This window comes from Solanum dulcamara, chromosome 8 (assembly GCF_947179165.1).
Source record: "Solanum dulcamara chromosome 8, daSolDulc1.2, whole genome shotgun sequence".
In the NCBI taxonomy this organism is placed as follows: Eukaryota; Viridiplantae; Streptophyta; class Magnoliopsida; order Solanales; family Solanaceae; genus Solanum; species Solanum dulcamara.
The window spans coordinates 60,945,590-60,965,292 of record NC_077244.1 but is presented as its reverse complement, the minus strand read 5'-3'; the positions used below and the strand labels follow the sequence as shown (position 1 = coordinate 60,965,292).

At 39.4% G+C, this 19,703-nt stretch overlaps 2 protein-coding genes across 3 annotated transcripts; one reads left to right on the top strand and one right to left on the bottom strand.

Moving 5' to 3' along the window:
* The first annotated feature begins 11,582 nt into the window (after positions 1 to 11,582).
* Positions 11,583 to 12,750, top strand: LOC129898972 (non-specific lipid transfer protein GPI-anchored 21-like). The gene is made up of 4 exons (XM_055973702.1): positions 11,583 to 11,990; positions 12,096 to 12,122; positions 12,221 to 12,280; positions 12,375 to 12,750. The coding sequence occupies exons 1-4, from the start codon at positions 11,660 to 11,662 to the stop codon at positions 12,590 to 12,592; spliced, it is 636 nt and encodes a 211-aa protein (XP_055829677.1). The 5' UTR covers positions 11,583 to 11,659; the 3' UTR covers positions 12,593 to 12,750.
* A 14-nt stretch (positions 12,751 to 12,764) lies between these two features.
* On the bottom strand, positions 12,765 to 19,412 carry LOC129898971 (probable RNA helicase SDE3). Of its 2 annotated transcripts, none has more exons than XM_055973700.1 (5): positions 19,243 to 19,412; positions 17,216 to 18,042; positions 16,970 to 17,140; positions 13,697 to 15,151; positions 12,765 to 13,367 (listed from the first exon to the last, which is right to left on the bottom strand). In XM_055973700.1, the coding sequence occupies exons 2-5, from the start codon at positions 18,011 to 18,013 to the stop codon at positions 12,951 to 12,953; spliced, it is 2,841 nt and encodes a 946-aa protein (XP_055829675.1). In that variant the 5' UTR covers positions 18,014 to 18,042; positions 19,243 to 19,412; the 3' UTR covers positions 12,765 to 12,950. The 2 variants fall into 2 exon arrangements, with proteins under 2 accessions (XP_055829675.1, XP_055829676.1); XM_055973701.1 differs by lacking the exon at positions 19,243 to 19,412 and adding an exon at positions 18,609 to 18,764.
* Positions 19,413 to 19,703: the final 291 nt, after the last annotated feature.

Genomic DNA, 19,703 nt, shown 5'->3' with positions numbered 1-19,703 from the left:
CACTTCATATCAATTTGCGGGAGTGGCCAAAGAATGGTGGAGGTCAGTTCTTGCTCGTAGACCTATTGGTTCTCCTATGATGAGTTGGGAACAGTTTACTGAGGTGTTCCTTGAGAGATTTGTGCCTTATAGCATTCGTGATCAGCGTAGGGATGAGTTTGACAGACTGGAGTAGGGCTCCCTATCTGTATCTGAGTACGAGACTCGCTTCCATGAGTTATCTCGTTATGCTATGTCGAGTATTCCAACCGAGTTCGAGCGGATTCGCAAACTAGTGAAGGGATTTGCCGGTTATCTCCAGGAGGCTACAGCCTCTCTTGTACTGTCTGGGGGTACGTTTCAGAGTATTATTGATCATGCCAGGATGATAGAGAGTATCCGACGTGCTAGACAGGGCGGGGCCAAGAGGTTCCATTGGCAGGGTCAATTCAGCGATCATTCCTCCAAGGGTAGAGAATATTTGGGTTCAGGAACCCATGGTTATCAGGGCAGACCAGTCCAGGCAGCTATTCAGGGTTCTTCGAGCTCCGGAGGTCGTTTTGACACTTCTAGTTATTCCTTACGGAGTTCAGGTCCTCGAGGTTGTTATGTGTGTGATGAGTTTGGGCATAAGGCCCAAGATTGCCCCAAACGTGCTCATTCTAATGGACGACCTGGGGCACCAGTTGTTCGTTCTATAGATGCTCCAACTGTTCGAGGTTCTTCGCAGAATACTAGAGGTGGCACCCATGGTGCTGGGGGTAGAGTACGAGGTGGTGCTCGTGGTGGTTCACAGGCTAAGGGTGACCGTCAGTTATGCTATGCTATACCGGGTAGATATGAGGCAGAAGCCTCTGATGCAGTTATTACAGGTATTGTTCCAGTTTGCCATCGTTCTGCTTCAGTATTATTTGACCCAGGGTCTACCTATTCTTATGTGTCGACTTATTTTGATGTAGGTATTAATTATGTGAGTGAGTCCCTTATTGTGCCTATTACTATTTCTACCCCAATAGGTGAATCTTTAGTAGTGGATCGGGTATACAAGGGATGTTTGGTGATATTTTCGGGTAGAGAGACCCGTGCAGACTTGATTTTACTAGACATGCTTGATTTTGATGTGATATTGGGTATGGACTGGTTATCTCCTTATCATGCTATATTAGATTGTTATGCAAAGACCGTGACCTTAGCTTATCCCGGTTTACCTAGCTTAGTATGGAAGGGTAATCCGAGTTCGTATCCTAAGGGGGTGATATCTTATATTCGTGCTCGTCGCTTGATGGTTAAGGGTTGTTTGTCTTATTTGGCTCATGTATGTGATCTCACCACGGAATCATCTCATATAGAGACTACGAAGGTGGTGAGAGAGTTTATGGATGTATTTCCTACAGACTTGCCGGGAGTTCCTCCTGACCGTGATATCGATTTTGTGATTGATTTGGAGCATGACACTAAACCCATCTCTATTTCTCCTTATCGGATGGCTCCGGCAGAATTGAAAGAGTTGAAAGAACAATTGGAAGATTTATTGAAGAAAGGGTTTATTAGACCTAGTGTATCACCGTGGGGTGCACCGGTTTTATTTGTGAAGAAGAAAGATGGTACTATGAGGATGTGTATTGACTATCGACAGTTGAACAAAGTCACTATCAAGAACAAGTATCCTCTCCCTCGCATTGATGATTTATTTGACCAGCTTCAAGGTGCATCGGTGTTCTCAAAGATTGATTTGAGGTCGGGTTACCATCAGTTGAGAGTTCGGGAATCTTATATCCCAAAGACTGCATTCAGGACTCGTTATGGGCATTATGAGTTTGTGGTTATGTCCTTCGGGTTGACTAATGCCCCAGCTGCTTTTATGGAGTTGATGAACTGGATATTTCGACCTTATTTGGACTCGTTTGTGATCGTGTTTATTGATGACATCTTGGTTTATTCCAAGAATGAGGCAGATCATGATAGGCACCTGAGGACAGTCCTTTAGAGATTGAGAGAGGAGAAGTTGTATGCAAAATTCTCCAAATGTGAGTTTTGGCTTGAGTCCGTGACATTCTTGGGTCATATAGTGACCAAGGATGGTATTATGGTTGATCCAGCCAAAGTTGCAGCAGTTCGTGATTGGGTTAGGCCTACTTCGGTTACCGAGATTCGGAGTTTTATTGGGTTGGCAGGCTACTATCATCGGTTTGTTCAAGGATTCTCTTCTATTGCAGCCCCATTGACTAGGCTAACTCAAAAGACCGTGGCATTTTAGTGGACTGAGGAGTGTGAGGCGAGCTTTCAAAAGCTCAAGGAATTATTGACTTCAGCACCTATTCTAGCCTTACCCGAGGAGGGCGTGGCATTTATTGTGTTTTGTGATGCTTCGGGAGTAGGTTTGGGTGGTGTATTGATGCAAAAAGGTAGAGTTATAGCTTATGCTTCTCGACAGTTGAACGTACATGAGAAGAACTATCCTACCCACGACTTAGAGTTAGCAGCGGTGGTGTTTGTTCTGAAGTTGTGGAGACATTATCTCTATGGAGTGCATTGCGAGGTCTATACTGACCACCGTAGCCTTAAGTATATCTTTTCTCAGCCGAATCTGAACATGCGGCAGCGTAGGTGGTTAGAGTTATTGAAAGACTATGACATTACCATACTTTATCATCCGGGCAAAGCTAATGTGGTAGCGGATGCCCTGAATCGCAAAGCATCTAGCATGGGTAGTTTGGCCTTTCTTAAGGCTGTGGAGAGGCCTTTGGCATTGGAGGTTCAGTCATTGGCTAGACAGTTGGTCCGACTTGATATTTCTACACATCATGGTATTTTGGCCTTTGTGGAGGCTAGGTCTACTCTGATGGACCAGATTCGTACACACCAGTTTGAAGATGAAAAGTTGAGGGCCATTCGAGACAAAGTGTTAAGTGGTGAAGCAAAATCAGCCTCTCTTGATTCGGAAGGAGTTTTGAAGATTAATGGTCGCATTTGTGTGCCCAAGGTTAGTGAATGGGTACGTATGATATTGGAGGAGGCTCATTGTTCCAAGTATTCGATTCACCCGGGAGTGGAAAAGATGTTTCATGACTTGAAACAACACTATTGGTGGTGTGGCATGAAGAGAGACATTATTGATTTTGTGGCTAAGTGTTTAAATTGCCAACAAGTGAAGTATGAGCATCAGAAACCGGGTGGTCCTATGCAAAGGATGCCCATTCCTGAGTGGAAATGGGAGCGTATCACTATGGACTTCGTGTCTGGATTACCCATGGCATTGGGTAAGTATGACTCTGTCTGGGTGATTGTGGATCGATTGACCAAATCAGCCCATTTCCTTCCGGTGAAGACTAGCTACAATACGGATCAGTTAGCTAGAATCTATCTTCGTGAGATTGTTAGGCTGCATGGGGTGCCTATCTCTATTGTATCGGATCGGGGTTCAGTGTTCACCTCTCACTTTTGGAAGGCATTACAGCGTGGTATGGGTACGCGGCTAGAGATAGGGCTGGGCATAAAATACCGAAAACCGAATTACCGAACCGAACCGGCTATTTCGGTATTTCGGTATTCGGTAATTCGGTTCGGTAATCGGTACCAAAAGTCCATAATTTCGGTATTTCAGTTTCGGTTTCGGTATTTATTTTTTTCCCGTTCGGTAGTTCGGTAAATACCGAATACCGTAATTAATATGGCTAGTAGACCACTAGTCCACTATTGTATGTCTGTTGGGCCTAAGCCCTTTAGAAATTATTTTAAGGCAGCCCAAATCCCTAACCCAATAACCCAACAGCCCACTCCAACAACATTACAACAAAAATCCATTTAGGGCTAGGGTTAACTTTCATTCTTTCTTTAATTCTTTCTGTTTCTCATTTTCTCTACTTCTCACTTCTCACTTCCAAACGGCTCCTGTCTCTCCAACAAAAAAACTCACACTGCCATTGTAGATTTGTATCCTCCACTGCCTCACTTCCTTCTCCGGCGGACCCTCTCCCTCACACGCTGCTCGCCGCCCGTCAAGAACCACCAACCTTCGTCGTCTCCTCTCCGCGCGAGCCGCTGTCCAGAGAAGACAGCAGCAACCATCCGTCACCGGCGAACAGCGAGCTCTGAGCTCGCACGATGAACAAAAGCCCACGTTGATCCACCATCAGCAGCCCCTGATTCTTCTTCCTCTTCCTCTCCACCATGCGTATCCTTCCAAATCTTGAGTTGCAGTTTGCTAAAGATAATTTCTTGACATTTGATGTCAAATCTTTGATCTTGGCACTTTGTGATGCTTGGAATCAAAATGCTTTGATGATTCAAACTGTTAGAGGTTACAATTTCACTTTTCTAATATATTTTCTTGCTACTCGCTAGAATTATGTTGCTTCTGCAATCATTATGTGGTATAGGATAGCCAGCGACTCAGCTTGATGTAGAAAATAAGTTTGATTTTAACTTTTTGGATTAGTTCTAGCAGCAGGATTTTGAGGCAAAATGAAGATTGGAGCTATTTAATGAATATATTAACTTGGCTATTGATCTACCGGTGGCAAGATTAACTTGATAATAAGAATGCATAGGCAATTTCACTCTAAATCAAAAAGAATGTATGGGCATTTTATCAAAAGTTAGTAAAAATGATAGTCTGAATGGTAAACTTTTTTTTTTTTTTGATTGGTGATGGTTTTTATGAAAAACTGAGGTGTCCAAATGTAGGAGATTAAATTGCTTGTGCTACCTGATTAGTCTAGCTATAGATTATTGTTGAACTTTGCAACCAAGGGGATGACTGAGTAGTTGAGGTTTTACGAGAAACGACCTGAAGACCTTAGGTTTGAACCCCAACTATGATACCCAGTGGAGCTGTCTATGCCACCATAGTTCAGGAAAGTTGACCTGAATATGCTTGTGGGCTGCTGCAGGCTGTCCGATAGGAGGACTATGTTATCAAAATAAAATGTTGGAACTTGTGACTACCCAAGCCTGTAATCTCACTTTGAAGGACCATACTGACAAGGTAGAAATTAGAAAATTAGCAGTTCTATATACATCTCATTGTGTTGTATCAGTGCCCCCCAGTAACCTAGATAAAGTTGAAATATCTTGTCTTTGCTAGAGTTTGGAATCTGACTGATGAAAGTTGAATTACCTATGGAACATTAGATTAGCTTGCTTTCAAATTATTGAAAGAAACAGATTCATCGTCTTGCTATGTTTGACACAGGTTCAAGCTGAAGCACTTTGGTGTTGTTGCATGTTGTTGCCTTTTAGTTTTAGGTTTTATTTTAAGATGGTTTTGTGGCTACTTATCTTGTAAAAAAAAGTGCTTGCATTTGTGTTGATCTTATAAGATGCAGAAATTTGGGTATTACCGAATACCGTACCGAACCGAATTTTTATTTACCGATTACCGAATTACCGAACCGAAGTTTGAAAGTTCGGTATTTGGTATATACTTTGAATTACCGATTACCGAATTATCGAATCTAAATTTTAAAAATACCGAACCGAATACCGAATGCCCACCCCTAGCTAGAGATGAGTTCAGCATTTCATCCCCAAACCGATGGTCAGTCCGAGCGGACTATTCAGGTGTTGGAGGATATGCTTAGGGCCTGTGTGATTGATTTTGGTGCCCGATGGGACCAACACTTGCCCTTAGCAGAGTTTGCCTATAATAACAGTTATCACTCCAGCATTCAAATGGCACCATTTGAGGCATTGTATGGTCGTAGGTGTCGATCACCCATTGGATGGTTTGATTCTGTTGCGGTTGATGCATTGGATACTGACTTACTTAGGGATGCTGTGGAGCGGGTACGTTTGATTCAAGGTAGACTATTGACAGCTCAGAGTCGTCAGAAGAGTTATGCTTATAAGAGGGTTCGTCCCTTAGAGTTCATGGTGGGTGATTGCGTGTGGCTTAAAATATCGCCCATGAAGGGTGTGATGAGGTTCGGAAAGAAGGGCAAGCTTAGCCCAAGGTTTGTTGGCCCGTTTGAAATCTTGAGGAGAGTAGGTGGAGTGGCGTATAAGTTGGCCTTACCCCCTAAATTGTCAGCTGTCCATCCGGTGTTTCATGTTTCCATGCTTCGCAAGTACATACCGGATGAGTCTCATGTGATTTCTTATGATGCGGTAGAGTTGAGTCCGGATTTGACTTATGAGGAGGAGCCGACAGTTATTCTAGATAGGCGGCTTCGTAGACTCAGGACCAAGGAGGTCACTTCGGTCAAGGTGCAGTGGCAGCATCGGCCTGCTGAGGAGGCGACTTGGGAGTTAGAGTCTGATATGCAGGCTCGGTACCCTCAGCTTTTTGAGACCCCAGGTACTTTATTTTATCTTATGTTCGAGGACGAACATCATTTTTAGTGGTGGATATTGTAATGACCTTGAGGGTGATTTTTAAAAAAAAATTGTACAAAAACGCGTGAACAGTAACATGCGTGAACAGTAACTTTTTGGTCAGAAAATGCCCCTTTCTTTCTATTACAATATTTTTCATCATTTGTTTGAGTTCTTGAACTCCTTGAGGTGATTTGAGAAGAGATTTTCGAGACAAAGTGTTGGGTAAGTGATTTTTGACCTAAAACCTTTCTTTTTCATTAAGTTTTTGACGATTTTAACTCTTAAATTTTAGTTTCAAACACCAAAAATCTTTGTTTCTTCCCTAATCCGAATTTAAGGAAAATTGTGATTTCCAACTCGTTTTAAGCTCTATTTTTATGGGTTTTTCAACCATGAGTTCCTTATTACCAATAGAATGGGATTGTTCAATAAATTTCCAGATTTGACCCTTTTCGAAAATAGTTAATTTTTGGACCATTTTACCCCCGGTTCCGAAACCTATCAATATGGGTGTCATTGGTCTCCTTGTGACGTGTATGTTTCATTATTGATAGTGGATTGTCATTCCGGGCGCTGAATTCGAGAGTTGCTTGTCCGGTGGAGGTATTCGAGTGCGGTTTCGGCAATTGAGGTAGGTTTGGCTATCTTTCTTTGAGATTGAGATGGGGTAATTAGTCATTCATATGTTATAGACTTTGGGATGGGGTTGTAGTATGAGTTTAGAATGTTATATATATTGTGATGCCCGTGTGGGGGCTCATTTATTAATGTGTTGCCGTGTGGGGGTTTATTCGTATTACATAGCCCGTGTGGGGGCCTTATTTGTTATCTTATTTTGCTTTGAGAGCATGTGAATTGTGATTTGCCTAAGAGAGAGGCTTGAGTATATTATTTGACTTGTGATGCCCGCCTGAGGGGTTGAGTTGGGGATGTTGAACATACTTGAGTATTGAAATATTGTTGAGAAAAGGGGTGAATATTTAAATTGAAGTATTTTCTTCCCATTATTATTTATTGAGGGTGAATATCATGTGTAGGTTAAGTTTTGAGAACTTTGAACCTTGTATCAAATATGAGTTGAATATTACTTCCATGCATATGTGTTTTGATGCATTCATCCTCATTCATCATATCATGAAACATGGGAAATTGAGAAATATGGAAATTCTTTTTGAGAAAGAAAATGAAACACCTTTAAACCTTTGTATCTTGAGTCCCTGACCGAGGCAGTTTTCCGGCAGGGTAGTGGATGCATTGTGATCCCAACCTTTATATCTTGAGTCCCTGATCGAGGCAGTTTTCCGGCAGGGTAGTGGATGCATTGTGATCCTAACCTTTGTATCTTGAGTCCCTGACCGAGGCAGTTTTCCGGCAGGGTAGTGGATGCATTGTGATCCCTTGACCACGAGGAGGTGGCAAGGATAATGAGATATTGTGATTGAGGTATATGGTCTGCGAGACCCCCATGGGTCCTGCTTGGTAGCACAGCTCAGCAGGTGTATACGACAGGCTGTGCGACAGTCTTGATTCCACCGTACCACCACATTATTGCATCATCATATTGCATTGCATTGCATTGATATTTGTGTTGCTTGAATTATTTGATTAATTGTGATTATGAGTTGTTATTATGGGTTTACTTTACTCGTGCCACTATATATATAAACTGGCGGCACCGATGCCGAAGTGAGACTTTTCTGTATGTAGGTGGAAGCGTTCCTTAGTTTATTTCATAGGTTTGATTAATTACTTATACTCAGTCAGCTAAAACCTACTGAGTACATGTGAATTGTACTCACCCCTACTTCTGTGTCCCTTTTTGATGCAGATACTAGTCGGGGTACCCCACGTGGCAGTTAATATTCTAGCGGATTGTGTATTCTCAGATTAGTGGTGAGGTCCCAGAATTTGGATCGTCACTAGTCTATCTTTATTTTTCAGTCTTTTGTATCATTCAGAGACTTAAGTTGTATCATTCAGAGACTTAAGTTGTATCTTCAGATTCGCACCTTGTATTAGATGCTCTTTATACTTATGACACCAGGTTTTGGGATAATTTCTTCATTGTTTTTTTTCTTTTTATTTAAATCGTGGCATCACTTTCCCCTTTGGGAGTCTTGTATGAGTTTTATTTTTAGGGTTACACATCAGATTAGGTTTTGAGATGTGTGCCATCATGACCTCAGTTTTTGGGTCGTGACAATCCAAAACATGGGTTGAGTCCACCCATGTGCCCTACTCTTGCTTTGAGGTTAGATGTTCATGAAAATGGAGTTTTCTTGGTATGGTTATGTTTGTATGAGCTTTGTCCCCTATTTATTTGACTCTATATGTGTTGATGTTGTTGCGCTAAAAAGTTCTTTAAATGGGCCTTTATGTGAGTATGAGTTGATGAAGATGAGTTGTTAAATATATTTTATTGATCTTCTTAATTATGTAGATTATGATAAAAGCTGTTATCTTCTTAAAAATGTTGCCTATTATAAAGTTTCGATTTAAAGTCTTGAAGTTGTGATGAGTCTCAAGTATTTCTCAATGAATGGAGGAAATGATTGGTTATGTCTATATTTTGCTATAAATGTGCATTTAAATTTCCTTGAAAGATATGATTGAGATTGATCGGATAGCATGATTGAGAGAGATTTGATCATGATAGAGTTGATGAGTTGACAAGGTTGTGATGAGACTTGTCGATGTGATTGATTGAGTTGATTGGATGGAGTTTTATGAGCATTGAGTTTTGGGAAGAGTATCGAGCACCGAATTGGGCAAGAGTATAGTCCATACTCGAACCCAATAACTACGTCGCTAAACGTAGGAGGGATTGAACCGTTAAAGTCGGATGTTTCCCCGAGATGTTTGTCCTGACATTATAGGACTTAGTTGGATTGGATCCATGATTGGTTGATTCGTTCATACCCTGGCAAAGTATGAACGGACGCGGCAACAACGTCGGTTTGTTGTACTTTCACTGGCTCATAAGTGATGGTTGTCGGTTAAGAGAAACTCCCAAATAGGTCTCGACAGTACTCTGAGTTAGACTGAGTTGAATGATATGTGATTGGTCCCGTCTAAATCATATTCTTGTTTAGACTTAGGACATTTGAGTGAGTTGTCCTGTATATATACGTATATGAGTTGAGATTCCGAGTTCACTGATTCTTTCTTGATGTTCGTTGTATTCGGCCATTTTACATATTCGTACATTCCATGTACTGACGCCATTTGGCCTGCATCGTTTCATGATGCAGAGACAGGTACTAGAGATTATCAACCGGCGCTCCGTTGAATATCCACCTACACTCCCAGCTAGTTGGTGAGTCCTCCTAGTTTCCGGAGGATGTTGAGCTTTCTTGTACAGTTTGTTATCGTTTCCTTTATTTTGATTGTTGGTAGCCATGGACTTGTAATGGGCACCTCTTAGACTTTGATAGAGTCTTCATAGACTAGAGTGTGGGGAGGTTGAACGGTAATTTAGAGGAGTCTTATTATATTTGTTTGTTGGGTTGATAAATGTTTGGCCTTCATCCCCCATATTGTGAATAGTATTTCATTAATTGAATTTCCGCTAAGAGAATGTGATTGAATGAATGTGTGATTGGACCAGATGGTTCGCTCGGAGGTCAGAAATGGCCTTCGGGTGCCGGTTACGTCTAGGGTACCCTCCCGGAGCGTGACAAAAGATCATCCCACTGGGCGTGCCAATTTGTAAGCGACTAAGTTTCATTCCTGAAAAATAGCAATCAAGAAAGGAAACTAGAAACAAACAATAATATTTATATTTGAATGTTTTGTGCGAATGTTACAATCTTTGTGGAATTTAACAAAAAAGACGTAATCCTCTGATTCCTCTCTTCAGGATGGTAAACTCAAGAACCTTACTTCATTCTTGAATTGATAAATTTTTTGCGGCTCAACACTTGGAGACAAAGACTTCTTTGCAGGTGGAAGACTTGCGGATCACCACCGAAGAGCAAAGCTTTTTTATTTATTTCTATGTGTCTTTTTTTGGTCTTATGAAGACCCCTTTATATAGGTGTGAACTAGGGTTTTAGGGGTATTTTGGTCTCCAAATAATTTTAGAGGACCTTGGGCTTGAAGAACATGAGTTGAGCTCGTCTTGTCAACTTAATGGACTGGCCCAAATGTAATTTGGACTTTATTTAAGTCATAAAATTCTAACTTAAATACTAATACAACTTTATTAACCAATAATTTGACTTAGTCAACGTATCATGAATTTAAAATTTAATACGAATTTATCAATAAAACTTCACTGTCTACGGTGACGATCCTACAACTTTTATAGGGGTGATTGTTAGAGTGGGTTGAAAAGTCTCACATTGGTTGGGAATGAACTGGTGGTCTGCTTATATGGACTTGGACAATCCTCCCCTCTTGAGCTAGTTTTTGGAGTTGAGTTAGTCTCAGATGTCACATTTGTTCAAGGTATCAGAGCCGGTACATCCCCGTTTGGGCTCCCGATCCATGCTCCAGTTGGCATGGGCATGAAGGGGGGTACTAGAGTGGGTTGAAAAGTCCCACATTGGTTGGGAATGGACTGGTGGTCTGATTATATAGACTTAGGCAATTCTCCCGTCTTGAGCTAGCTTTTGGGGTTAAATTAGACTCATGTGTCGTATCTTTTTAGTGATTTTGCAGGAGATAATTGTCCATAATTAATCCTCATAACTCATGGTAAATAACACAACTAATGACATTTAAGAATAAAAAGTAACGTCTGGCTCCACTTGTGGAACAATTTCATATTGGCTAATGTTGGCTGCTGACTTTTCCTCCGGGCCTAACGAGCCTTGGTCCGGTTTGATTCCTATGCGGACGAATTGTATCAATGGCCTCTCAGAGTAATAATTTCACTTTGGCCATCTCCCACCTGTCCTTGTTTGATTCAGCCACGTGTTTCATTTGACTATGCTTTGCGTAGTTCCTAATGCCCTTCACGTGTCATGATTCAACTGGCCAAACGCTTCTTGATTTTACCCTATACATGAACCTTCTTCATAAACTTCAAAATGAGTTAAACGAACAACTAATTAAGCAATACATCTAATAGAACTAAATCCTTAAAAAAATTAATTCAGAACTTGGAAAATCCAAATGCAATTTATGTTTAAGGTGACATAAACATTCTTTATCATTTGAAGTTAGTTAAGGTAGTTGAGCTCCAAAACCACTTTTAACCTACATGTTCTCCTTGTTATTTTCCTCTTTTGATTTATAAATTACTTCTAATAATTAATATCTTCTATATCCAACATCAAGCTTCTATACATTCATTTTTCCTCCTTGCACACTCCCTTTTAATTACTACTTCTCCAAACTTTTAAAATTCATTACAAAAATGGAAGGGATAAAATACTCGTCAATTTTGACTATTATTTTAATGGTTTTGAGCACGCAATTAGTTTCCGGGCAGATTAGTACAGCGTGTAGCGCGGCAATGCTACGTAGCTTTAGCCCTTGCATAAACTTCATTAGCAATGGTGGGAGCTATAATTCTTCACCAACTTCAGCTTGTTGCCGATCTCTCAAGTACGTCATGAGCAATGGCACAGATTGCCTCTGCCTTATTGTTACTGGAAACGTTCCATTTCGCGTTCCCATTAACAGGACTTTAGCTATTTCCCTTCCTAAAGCTTGTAACATGGCTGGTGTCCCCGTCCAGTGCAAAGGTAAATAAACGAGTGAGTTAACTTCAATGACCATAAGTGAAATTAAGCTGGTTCCAACTGATATTAGATCACTAATTTCTGACTTGTTTATTACATTGAATGCAGCATCACCTTCCCCTATTCCAGCTCCAGGTACCAAAGTTACTCAATTTATTTAATTTTGGCACCATCATTTCTTGATTTCTGTTTAAACAAGGAAAGAAGATTATTAAATCTTCATTTGGTTACAGGTCCAGCTAGCTCAAGACCAACAGAATCTCCTAGGTCACCTCCATCTCCTAGTCCTAAAGGTAATTTAAACTCTGATTTTCTGGTGAATTTTACTTGAAGTCTAATATATATTGCTTATGGCCGGGTTGCTATTTTTTGTTTCATATTTTGCAGCTGCTAATAATGTTCATCAACCATTCACACCGCCTCTAAGACCAGTGGCTGATAGAAGACCAAATTTAACACCACCTCCAACAGATATCTTTGGAGACCCTGAAACAAATTTAGGATTCAAGCCAAATTTGATACCATCAGCCGCACAGGGTTCCCAGAGATTTTCTGTATTTGTTCTTCTAGCAACCTGTGGGGTAATGGCTTTGCAGTTCAACTGAATTGGCAACTCAATGTAAACATTCGTTGGAAGAGTGATGTAGATGTACATCAGTTTTGTACTCATTGCAGTATGTTTCATGGAATATAACGAATTTGAGGTTTCAAGGTGTCAGTTTTACGTAAATTTGGAGCTTGAATTTTCCACATCATTTTATATATAGCACGTATACATATAGCTAAACACACCATTTTATAAATAGCAAGTATACATGTAGCTAAAATGCAGGCATCCTGAGCTTGAAATTTCTCAAAATGCAAAAACTGCACATTCTAGTGCAGAATCTGAAAAGGTTCTCTGAGTTGAGGTTCAATGCAAACCTCCAAAAGTTTCACCCCCTAGCATAATAAACTAAGTAGTTATTTCCAACCATCAGACCATTCAGCTTCATCCATAACAGGGACCGGGATGTCGTCTGTTTGGTGCATTGTACCCTGTGGAACATCAGGAGATGGCTGAACACTCTGTTTCTCTTCATTATCGCAAGTGCCTTCCTCGTTCCAATTCTTAGTTTGTCCCCCTTCATCTCGGTCCCAATCGTTGACTTGTCCCCCTTGGTCTTGGTCCCAATCGTTAACTTGTCCCCCCTGGACTTGGTCCCAATCATTAGCTTGTGCTCCTTCACAATCCCAGTTATTTACTTGTATCCCGCCATCATACCAATTATTTGCTTGTCCAGAATCCTCTTGAGGGATCTCCAGTTTTTCAGGTAAGAAGCAGCCCTTGTAGGAGCCATTGTCTGCACAATACCACAAAAGCTTGTTCCAGTAGGGATCCTGCCATATCGGATACGTTAATCAGAATTGGTATTTCTCACTCATAGATAGAACAATTGGCAAAATATGTCCCAAGATTCATAATTTTAAGCTCTACAAAGGCCCATAACAAATTCAAGAGGAAAGTCACCTTTTCTAATTCAACTTTTATGAATGACTCGGTACGTGGCTAGATGTAAATATTCAACTCCACAGTTTCCAACAATAGGTATCACCAGGATAAGGAAATTTTTCAGAAAATGAATAGACAGAAACTCGACCTTTACTATGGCATATCAAATCTACATTGGCACTACAAATCACAGTAGCAGAAATAAATATAGAATTACCTTGCAGATGATGTGTGGATTCCCGATAACAACAAGCAATGATCTGGCTCTTGTAGCAGCAACATTGAACCTTCTCGGATTGCTTAAAAATCCTAAATAATGGATTCTATCGAAGTCATTATGCTGTATCGTTGATCGGACGGTCGATATGATAATAACTTCTCTCTCCTGACCTTGGAATTGCTCTACGCTGCCAACCTTTACATTAGCCCAATCAAAGCTCTCAAGGGCTGTTCTTATTTTCAGTACTTGCTGCCTATAAGGTGTTATCACCCCAATATCTTCCTCTTTCAGACCTTTGTTCTCCATCAGATCTCTGATGATCTCTACTACCTTGCTTGCTTCAATCCTGTTGAACCATGATGGGTTGTTTCCTTCCCTTTCATCACAACCTTGTATACCAATGAAAAGCAAAGGAAATTCCTTGTTCGGAAGCAGGTCCACCCAAGTCCGGGTAAAAGTTTTATCTTCTTTACATGGGATCAACTCTCCTCCATAAAACATTTCTGAGGGAAGCTGCAGAATTACCGGATGACACCGATAGTTCCTTATTAGTCTGGTAGCATAATTTTCGTTGAGAGCACCATATAACTGGCATTCAAATAACCTTTCCATAAATGAAGTCACCAATCCATAATTTTCAGCATCTTTTGAGAAAACTACGGGACCAAGTTGCCGTGGGTCACCAGCAAGTACAACTACTGTCTCCTTACTTAAAAGATGTGACAGAGGAACCATGGTATCAGGCTCCGAAGCCTGTCCTGCCTCATCCAAGAAAATATGAGAGAAGTGTCCCCGTTTGATGCCTTCTGCATAAAGAAGACATGCGCTAGCATATGTAGATATGATAACCCTATATCTTCTAAGGTCCCTGAGAAGAGGACACTTAAAACCATTATCTTCAGCATTGCAAAAGCGAAGGTAACTAGGATTCACATCGTCTAAAGGACGTGTGAGTGCATTCAACCTAAAAATCTCATGGTGCTGCACTTCAACATTCTGCTGACTGACAAGTTTCTCAAGTATATGGTCTGCAGCACTATTTGAAGGTGCACAGACAAGTACTCGAGCACCTTTCCTCATAATATGTAGCTGGATTATAGCTTCTATAAGAGTCCTTGTTTTGCCTGTACCAGGAGGCCCATGGATAACATATGGAGCCCCTCCTTTGCACCCAAGAATCTTTTCAACTGCACTTGTCTGCTCCTTGTTAAGCATACATGAATTAGGTACCAGTCTAGCAGCTTGTATATTTCTCGTTCTGGATATGCCAGATGGAAAGAGAATTTCTCCATTTAGGCTTTCTGTAGCTTCAATGGCTTGATGTAACCTCCGCATACCCGTACGATTGAATGAAAACTGCACATTATACAGATTTCCAGTAACATGGTTGATGTGGAATTCTTGATCAAACTTCAAATATACTTCTTCCGCTTCAACTCGGTGAATATAACCCTGTGCAAGAATCACCAAAATCACCAAGTTCATGTTAATACATTTATTCTCCTTTTGATCTATCAAGTTCATGTGTAAAATTCCGCTGATATAGAATCATTCTTCCTTAAAATTCTTCATATGCATATTTTAAACAAAGAGTGAAACTTTTAACATGTATCTTAGAGAGGGGTGCAATGCATGTGTCATTGGGCAGCTTAATTTCCCTAAAGACTAAATATTGGAATCCATTGAATTTCCTCGTACCCTAGTAATTAAACCTCGGGCCTTCAGTTGATTGTACTGACATGCAACTAAGCAAAAAAACAGCTTGACATAGCAGCCAGACATCACAAAAATTGTCACCCTTTCCAGTAAAATAGATGAAATGAAATTAAAAACAGAAACAAAATAAAAGAGACTCAAAGAAGAAAACAAATAGCAAAAAATGTCGATGTTCTACCACGACATCCATAGTTGTAAAGATCAACATGAATATTTCAAGAGATTTGGATGTATAAAGGCCAAATACATAGATAGCCCCTCACAGTTGGCTTAAAATTCCTTTTGGCACCTTAACTTGGTCAAGTACCATTTTAACACCTCCTCATGTACCCTTGAATTGTATCATTAACCACATTATGCTGACATTGATCTATCATCTATGTGTGTTTCTCGCTTTTATCAGGCGCATAGAATGACTTAAACAGAAATAAGCACGGCCCACTCCTTAAAATCACCTTTTACATTTCCTTCCTGTGATTCTCCCTTTCTTCTTTCTTTTCTCCGACCGCTTCTTGACATCATTTTTTTTCTTCCGTTTTTTTTATACATAAGAAAAAGAAAGACAGTCCAGTTGCCAAAACAGAGAATTTTGAACAAGACTGAGATCATTGTGCTCAAAGAAAGAGGAAGTCTTCAATCCTTTTGAAATATTTCTTGGCAATGCATGTAGCTAATACACAGTTGTAGCTTGACCATTATAAGACATATAGAAAATGGCCTAAAAGGATTAATTTACAATTTTTGGTGATAGATACTGGTGTTCACGGTGCTTGCACATATATGCTACAAATTCTTTGAATCGATCTTAAAAGATTCTACTACAATAATAAAAATTTATCACATAATGAAATTCTCGATACCCAGTTTTTTTTTTGCATTTTTCGCGATGATATTGTGGTCTATAATGAAATTTTTAGACCCACATGTTTCCAATTTTTCTCAACAATTTATAAAGACAGTCTGCGAGGTGAAATGGAGCTTTGAAGTGGTGGTGTTGCTGATCAATATAGATGGTAGAGAAAAAGGACTGAAGAATTTTAATGTCAAAAGGGTAAGAATCTAAGCTGGTGGACAAGATGATGCAGAGACAAGAGGAAGTTTTGGCCTTCTGGGGGAAGTTTCTTAAAAATTATTGTATCTTCTTGTTTCCTTGTTTAGCTCAAAAGCCCCTTTATCCTTTTTCTTGCATTAGTTTGATAAGAAGCTACGTGGCATTACCTTATTTGTAATAATTGACAGATAACTGCATGTGAAGTTCCCGCGTCCTGGTTTTCTCAGGGGTTACCATTCAAGGGTCTAAAAACACAGTCTAAGCATATATGAGGTGTTCAAATGGTACTTGGCTAAGTTGAGGTGGTAAAATGAAATTTCAAACCAAGTTTGAGGGGCTATCTATGTATTTGGCCATGTACAAATACATCAAGCGACTCTTTTCAACTTTGAAAATCTACAGGTAAAATGGATTTGTAATAATTTTCACCAAATTATGCAATAAAGAGAGCTTAAATTATCAAGTAGCAGCTTATGATAAAGCACAAATATATATGAATGCACCTGGTAAGGGATGATCTCACTAGCATCTGCAGTAGCTAGCCTTGCAAAGATAAAATCTCCATAAACAAGTGATGGCCTCCTCTCGGCCAGCCCTGGGACATCAAGGGACAAAAATTGTGGTCCTTTGCGCTTCATGGCGACTGACTCCATATCATAGTCCCTCATGTCTTCCTGATGCAAGAAACTATAAGATTTTAGTGCTACCCAAAATCAAGTATTACTTCAAATCAAAATCTGAACACATACCTCCATCTTGATTTCTTCAATTGCTAGTAAAGTTCTAAAATAAGCAATGTAATTATCTCTTCTTAAACCTTCCCCAATAACATCAGGAAATTGTTTCATCTCTATCATTTCCCTTATATCCACTGGAATTGGATATGAAGGAAGTCTGTTTCTGAATCCTCGATTAGAATTCCTTGTAGGACGAGAACCCACAACAAATGCATTTGCAGCAAAAACATCTACTGCTGGTGCTTTCTTCTTTCTGTCTCTGTGGAATGGCCTTCTCGAAGCCAGGGACTGGGAAACCTTATCCTCAGCCAAGATAAAAACTAATCTTTCTATGGTGTCATCACCCACATTGAAATGCACAGCTGATGTGTGCAGTCCAATTTCTTTGGGTTTACAAGTCAACCATACTGTAAGTGTCTGACCTGGTCGTAACATTCTATCCTCTAAGCTAAAGGATTCCATGAACTCTTGAACATATTGCACATCAGAACAAGCAGTTGGAGGTTTCATCAGAGAAAGCGTGAATGAATCCTCAGGTTTCGAGTCATAGATCTTAATTGACCACAGCTCCTGGGTTTCATTGGTGGTATTCTCTATTGTGACTGAATCGACAACAGTTTCCCCAACAACTCCTGATTTAGGTTTTCCTGCTATCAGCGGAAATGGAACTGATATAACAACTATATCGCTCTCTTCATTTGGATTGTAGCTACCAGCTGATTTATACTTGTCAAAGTCGACAAATCCGATGTCTCCTTTATCAGTAATAGTTGAGTATTCATCATCCGACTTATAAGACATTGTGCCCATGCGTAATTGAGAGGAATTTCAAGAAGAACCTGCAGTTTTCAACCAAAGTTATTGTACAACTGTAACTTTTTTAAGATTGATGGAGAAAGTAAACATGAATGAGTTACCACAACAAAGTAACCCTACTTAACACTTGAACCAAATCACTTTTACACAAACAAATCTAAGAAGAAAAAGTAAAATGAAAATGATGAGAACTAGACAACAATCAGCAAATTAACAAGCACGTGTAGATTGGGTAACAGATGAAATTCCAGGACTCAATCCAAAATCTTTCATGAAAAAGAGTGTTAAGATGAAATGCCATTTTCATTTAGAAATGCTACTTCCCTGTACAAGGCATATATATTGATACACAGACAGTATTTGCATCCGGCTTTTACATGGTAACATTCAGGTCAGAAAATACGTTATAGGTACATATTATCTTACTTTTTAAGTAAAATAATCTTAAAGTAAGCATGCTAATGTTGTATTTGTGGATTATTATGCGACATTTTTTGAAACTAATTCATGTATGTGCCATTGTTATGAAAGAATCATCAGTCAGCATAATGACATAGCACAAATAGCTGTGGGCAGCAATAAAATATACCTGGGTTATCAATGTAACTTCTCCTTTTTTATACTATAGGTGGTTAATTAATTACCTACGCATCCAGTTTTTCCAATACCCTGAAAGTATATATGAGCCTAATCAACTTTTCTGAACTATCACTAGGTTCCAAGTTAAAGATTCCCAAAATAAACAGGTTATAGTAACACAAGGGCTAATTGATCTTCTTCATTTATTTAATTACTCAACTCTACATGATTTTTGTAGCAGCAGAACGGCAAAAGACAAGTAATTTAGTAAAGAGAAACTGATGCTATCAGAAAATCACAAAAAAAAAAGAATGAAATATCAAGTCTACATCAGGGTTTCTGGACTGTTCACTCAAAGGAGACGAAAAATGAAACAAAATTATGACAAATTTTACAAAAACTTTTAAAAATACAACAAACTGAGTCAGACATGACCAATGCGTGAAAATCAACATCAACAACACATGATTTTTTTTTAAAAAAAAAAAAGTTACAAATTTCAAAGGTAGAAAGGGAGAGTTGCGATTAACATCAAACCAGATATCCATACACAAAAGAAAAGAAACCCACAATCACAAATCAGTTAATTGGTTCAGAAAACTGAAAAATGCAGATCAAATAAACAGATAAAGAAGAAAACCCACCTCAAATAGAGAAGAAGGGTTTAAACTTAGGGATGAGAAAAATGCTGAATGTCACTAAGTAACCTACTCCAGGTGAAATTCTCCACTAATTAACACAAATTATTACACCAATTTAGAGATTGCAAAGAGACAAAAGGGTTTGCATGATGGGATTTTGATAATCCATATTCCAGATGACAAAGTTAATTAAGTAGTGGACTGAACAGAAATTGCGTGACAGAGTGGACCCAACACACTCTCTCTTTTTAATGAATTTTATTTTAATTATTAGTGAACTTATCAAACACTTTGCGCGGTCAAATAATATAGTGTAAAGATATTAATTGTATTAGGAATTTTGGGATAGGAAAAAAATTATTTAATAATTAATTATATATGTCATTCAAAATAATCGTAGTGATTATTAATAAATAATAATATTTACTTATTAACTATAATAAGAAACTCTTGGAATTTAATAA

Excerpts from the sequence above, each read along its gene's own strand:
- LOC129898972 (XM_055973702.1), top strand. The coding sequence starts at position 11,660 with ATGGAAGGGATAAAATACTCGTCAATTTTGACTATTATTTTAATGGTT. Across the intron at positions 11,991-12,095 it reads TGTCCCCGTCCAGTGCAAAG|CATCACCTTCCCCTATTCCA; the intron begins GTAAATAAACGA and ends CATTGAATGCAG. Across the intron at positions 12,281-12,374 it reads TCCATCTCCTAGTCCTAAAG|CTGCTAATAATGTTCATCAA; the intron begins GTAATTTAAACT and ends CATATTTTGCAG.
- LOC129898971 (XM_055973700.1), bottom strand. The coding sequence starts at position 18,013 with ATGGGCACAATGTCTTATAAGTCGGATGATGAATACTCAACTATTACT. Across the intron at positions 17,141-17,215 it reads TTGAAGAAATCAAGATGGAG|GAAGACATGAGGGACTATGA; the intron begins GTATGTGTTCAG and ends TTCTTGCATCAG. Across the intron at positions 15,152-16,969 it reads GTGAGATCATCCCTTACCAG|GGTTATATTCACCGAGTTGA; the intron begins GTGCATTCATAT and ends ATTCTTGCACAG.